The sequence below is a fragment of the Rhagoletis pomonella genome, unplaced genomic scaffold (genome assembly GCF_013731165.1).
Source record: "Rhagoletis pomonella isolate Grant_MI unplaced genomic scaffold, Rhpom_1.0 Rhpom_scaffold_10311, whole genome shotgun sequence".
NCBI classification, from domain to species: Eukaryota; Metazoa; Arthropoda; class Insecta; order Diptera; family Tephritidae; genus Rhagoletis; species Rhagoletis pomonella.
The window spans coordinates 1-5694 of NW_023468839.1; the positions used below are offsets into that span (position 1 = coordinate 1).

General features: G+C 45.9%; 1 protein-coding gene across 1 annotated transcript; it reads left to right on the plus strand.

The window, feature by feature from the left end:
* Positions 1-869: 869 nt before the first annotated feature.
* LOC118756442 lies at positions 870-5694 on the plus strand (the record flags this gene model as incomplete). Its single annotated transcript, XM_036491205.1, is given in 1 exon segment — positions 870-5694. A coding segment is annotated over 1 exon segment (3228 nt). The 5' UTR covers positions 870-2379.

Consider the following 5694-nt stretch of genomic DNA (forward strand, 5'->3'; position numbering starts at 1 on the left):
CTAAAAAAGTTGTGTGTTTTTTTATTAAAGTCGCCCCGACGGCAACAAATCTTTAAAAATATTTAACAATCGCGAAAAACGCGCGGAACAAAGTTAAAATGCCAAAAGAATATAATTGCAAAAAATGCATCCGGGAAGACAATGACCAAATGGTGCAGTGCGATTTGTGTGATCGGTGGTTCCACTACGATTGCGTTGGGGTAAATAGCATAATAGCAGATATGAGCTGGAGTTGTAATATTTGCGAGACCTCGCAACCAGCCTTTACTGCGACGAGAACCTCTGCTCCTCCGGCAGCAAGTAACGAAACGACCACAACGATCTCGGCACAACCACAAGCGTCATCATCGCCCAGTATTGGAACATCTCGTGATACTTCTTCGGCCGCGATAAATATGGCTATTCAACAACCAACAGATTGGCCCAGTTCATCGTTGGTGAATAAGAATAAAGTCCCGATGGCATCGACGTCAGTGTCAACGATCGCCACCTCTACGGCACATCATGCAATTCCAGCAATATTACATCCAGCGAAGACGCTTGCACTCGTTGAGCAGGTTACCGCACGTCAAAACGACGAAATTGGGCCAGCGACATTGGGTACCTACCGGCCACATGTTGGGCAACATCCCATGTCATCAACAACTAACAATGCCGTTCCAATAAGCGGCGAGAATTACACTCAACAACATATGCTGCAATTGGAGCTTTTGGAAGAGGAGAAGAAAATTGAGCAGAAATATTTGCAGAGGAAATATGAAATATTGAGTCAAAGTGGCGGTTCGCTCATTGGAAATAGTCATATGACAGCCACTCCAACCCCTTCACAGCTTGCAGCTAGACAGGTGATCCCGAAAGATTTACCGTGCTTTAATGGAAATCCAGACGACTGGCCGCTGTTCATAAGCAATTATGAGAACAGCACAGAAGTTGCGGGATACACGAACGCGGAAAATCTCATGCGCTTGCAAAAGAGTCTGAAGGGCAAAGCGCTAGAGATGGTACGCTGTAAACTTCTCCTGCCGTCAATGGTTCCTGAAATAATTCAAACACTTAAAATGTGCTTTGGACGACCGGAGTATATCCTTGAATCGCTGATCGAAAAAGCCAGGCGTATTCCGCCGCCAAAAGAAAAGCTCGACTGTTTTATCGAATTCGCCTTGGGTGTGCGAAACATCTGCTCTACCATGGAGGCTTGCCATATGGAAGCACACTTAAATAATCCGATGCTGGTAAGAGAATTTGTTGATAAGCTGCCCAATCAACACAAATTGAATTGGGCTATGCAGCTACGCGATGAACGAGTGCCTGTCATGAAGGCGTTTAGCGATTGGATTTTTCTAATCGCTGAAGCTGCGAGCAAAGTAGTTCCGCCGTGTGTTTCCAAAAAAAGCGCTTCGATTAACATGCATACGCAATCGTTACGAACGGTCAACCATGGTAAGGCAACATGTTTTGCATGTAAATGTGAGGACCACAAAATCCAGAATTGTGACGAATTTAAAAAATTCAGCATAGAACAAAAGTGGGATGTAGTAAAGGAAAACAAATTATGTCGTCAATGCCTTAACGCGCACCGTCGCAAATGCTTCTTGAATAAAGAATGCGGTATCGATAGCTGCAAGTCAAAACATCATGCGCTTTTACATAAAAGCGCACCGCTAGTAAGTAATGCACCGGCAGTTCAGTCAGAACGAAATGCACCATCTCCAACAGTGAATAAGCAGTTGGTGAATACTCATACAGATGTCGAAGAAGAAACTTCACCATGTTTCCGCATTATACCTGTACGCATTTATTCGAAAACTAAATCAATAGATACCTTCGCCTTTTTAGATGAAGGATCTTCCGTCACCTTAATGGAACAAAAAATCTACGATTCGCTGGATTTGTGTGGAGTACGAGAAACATTGTGCCTTCGCTGGACTGGTGAGAACTCGCGAATTGAAAACGGCTCGATTAGAACATCGATAGAAATATCTAACGCAGACCACGGCACGAAATACAATATAAACGAAGTGCACACAGTCCAGCAGCTTGGCCTACCTAGCCAGTCGCTCAACATGGAGAAAATTGCGGAGAGGTATTCATACTTGCGCGGCCTTCCTATAAAATCGTACGAAAACGCAAAGCCAACAATCCTAATTGGAGCCAACTGCTGGAAGCTGGCCGTACCAATAAAAACTCGCGAAGGCGACTGGTTTGAGCCAATTGCAACCAAGTGTCGCCTAGGATGGACATTGCAAGGGAGTACCGCTAATTACTCTGGCCCGCAGAAATTGAATATTCATGTATGCGACTGCGAAAAAAAGTACGAAAGTCTTCATGAAGAAGTGAAGGAGTATTTCAGTCTCGAAACTTCACAAGCAAAAAAAGCTAATGTCTCCCGATGACCAAAGGGCGCTGCAGATATTAAAATCTACGTGTCGTCAACACAATACGCGGTACGAAGTAGGCTTATTGTGGAAGCAAGAGGTTGAAAAACTGCCTACTAGTTATGACAACGCACTAAAGCGCTTTATCTGTATGCAAAGGAAGTTGGCCAGAGATACGAACCTGCGACGCAACATGCAAGAACAAATCAACAACTTGTTAGTCAAGGGCTACGCAAGAAAGCTGGCAATAGACGAAATAAATATCTCAACGGATCGTGTGTGGTACCTACCGATTTTTATCGCGCTAAATCCTAATAAGCCCGGAAAGGTGCGACTTGTGTGGGACGCGGCTGCTAAGTCTAATGGAGTTGCTCTGAACGATTTTCTCGTTAGTGGTCCGGACCTTCTGAACTCGCTTACGGATGTATTAATGGCATTCAGGATCGGGCGAGTGGCTATTTGTGGAGACATCGCCGAAATGTTCCACCAGATAAACGTTAGAGATGCTGACATGCATGCCCAGCGTTTTCTGTGGAACGACAATCACGAGGAGTTGGAAAATCCGGACATCTACGTCATGCGTGCGCTTACCTTCGGTATTAGCTGCGCTCCATGTATCGCGCACTTCGTTCGTGACATAAATGCTAAAAAATACGAGAAAATATTTCCGCGAGCTGTCGAAGCCATACAAAAGTACCACTATGTGGACGACTTCATTGATAGCGTCGATAGCGAAGACGAAGCATTTCAACTAGCAATACAGGTTAAAAGAATTCACGCTGAAGCCGGATTTCACATCCGTAATTGGGCGTCGAACGCACCCGCTGTACTCGAACAACTCAGTGACGATATCCCTGCAAGTCAACTCCCTAAAGGAATGGGTCATACGGAAAAAATACTAGGTTTGTATTGGGACCCAGATAATGACGTTTTTAAGTTTATTTGCAGATTCTCTAAAATGCGACGAGATATCTTGCAAAGCGACGTGGTACCGACGAAGAGAGAAGTCCTCCAGATTTTGATGTCCATTTTCGATCCCCTTGGATTCTTAGCACATTACACCATCGGGTTGAAAATACTGTTGCAAGAAGTATGGCGCTCTTGCATCGGCTGGGACAACCCGCTGCCAGAACAGCTCTACAACCAATGGTGTCTTTGGAAGACGTTATTGCCAGCAATATCAGTCACGAGAATTCCGCGATGCTACTCGCCCCTCCTTAAAAATTCTGAGTATAACCAACTCCACACATTTGTGGATGCCGGCGAGAACGCATACGCCGCCGTTTGCTATATACGGACTCAGCTTGGTAACAAAGTCGACACCATCATAGTTGCTGCCAAATCGAAGGTCGCCCCATTGAAGCCACTATCGATACCGAGGCTCGAATTACAAGCCGCGGTAATCGGCGTGAGGTTGGCAACCACCGTCACAGCAGCGCTGCGAGTGCCGATACATGCTCGATTCTGGTGGTCGGACTCAAAAACTGTCCTCAAGTGGCTGCGAATGGATCCCAAAAACTTTAAGCCATACGTAATGCACCGCATAGGCGAAGTGCTCGAGATGACAAACGCCACTGATTGGCGTTGGGTTCCTTCGAAGTTAAATCCAGCCGATCTGGCGACAAAGTTCAACACACAGCACAGCTCCGAGTTTTGGATATATGGACCAAAGTTCCTATCATTCGAGGAGGCGGAGTGGCCGACGTGCAAAGACCTTGGTGCAGTGGAGCACACTGAGTTGCGACACTGCATTCTGCATATGACTAAAAGCACTCCTGAACAACCTCTTCTCAATGTAGAGAATTTTTCGTCATGGCGACGATTATATCGTGTGGTGGCGACAGTAATCATGTGGGCAACGAAGCTGAAAGCGGTGATCAATAAAGTAGAGACACCCCTCGTAACCCTCTGCGAGACCACGAAAAAGGCCCAGGACATGCTCATAAAGGAAGCGCAGATGAGTGAATACCTTCCAGAAATGCGAACACTAAAGTGCGGTAAGAGTATTGAGAGAGATAGTAAACTAATATCTTTAAATGCTTATATAGACGATGACGGCTTACTCAGAGCACGAGGAAGAGCCGAGAACTTGAGATCTGGCGATGCCATCATTCTACCATGTAACCATCATACCACGTTTTTAATAGTTCGCCATTACCACCAGCAAAATCATCATCAGTTTCACGAAGCTACTGTAAACACAATTCGTGAAAAGTACTATATTCCACGGCTAAGGGTGCTTTATCGAAAGGTAAGACGATTGTGTCAACGCTGCAAGAACGACGCCGCTAAACCAAACGCTCAGCAAATGGCACCGCTACCGATTGCACGATTGGCAAGCTTCGAACGCCCGTTTACCTACGTCGGTATAGATTTATTTGGCCCGATACACGTATCAGTTGGAAGACGTCGAGAAAAAAGGTGGGGTGTAATCTTTACTTGCTTGACAGTTCGTGCCGTCCACTTGGAAATCGCACACAGCTTAGATGTTTCCTCGTGCATTATGTGTATTCATAATTTTATTTCAAGACGCGGGAAGCCGCGCGAAATTTATACGGACAATGGAACGAATTTTAAGGCAGCGGAAAAGTCTCTGCGTGTAGAGTCCAGAATTATTGAAATGGCGCAAACAAAGTACGAGGATGTCATGTGGCGATTCAACCCACCCGGAGCGCCACACATGGGTGGTGCCTGGGAGCGATTGGTCCGTTCGGTAAAAGCTGTGCTTAATGCCATCTGCCCTTCATTTAAATTCACCGACGAAACGCTAAGGAACGCCTTGTGCGAAGTTGAGCTCATCATAAATTCTCGACCGCTCACGTTCGTGTCACTGGATAGCGCGGATGACGATGCGCTTACTCCTAACCATTTGCTATTGGGATCAACGGACGGCCACAAAGCGGTTTTCGACGATAAACACGATTTACGACAGCAATGGCATAAAACTCAAGACTTCGCTAATAAGTTCTGGCAGCGATGGCTGAGAGAATATGTGCCGATTTTGCAGCGAAGAGTAAAGTGGTTCAACAAGCGTGCCCCAGTCGCAGTTGGAGACGTCGTGGTCATCGTAGATGAAACTATGCCGCGAAACTCGTGGCCAAAAGGCATAATTACTGAAGTAGTAAAAGCTAAGGACGATCAGGTGCGGCGAGTGACGATTAAAACTCAAAAGACCACGCTGCAGCGACCCGCAACCAAGGTGGCAGTCTTAGACGTCAGCGGCGCCACTTAAGCAAGTCTCATCGATCTTAATTCGCTTGCTAGGGGGGGAATGTTGCCGCTAAATATGAGTACATTTACCACTTAATACTTAATAATA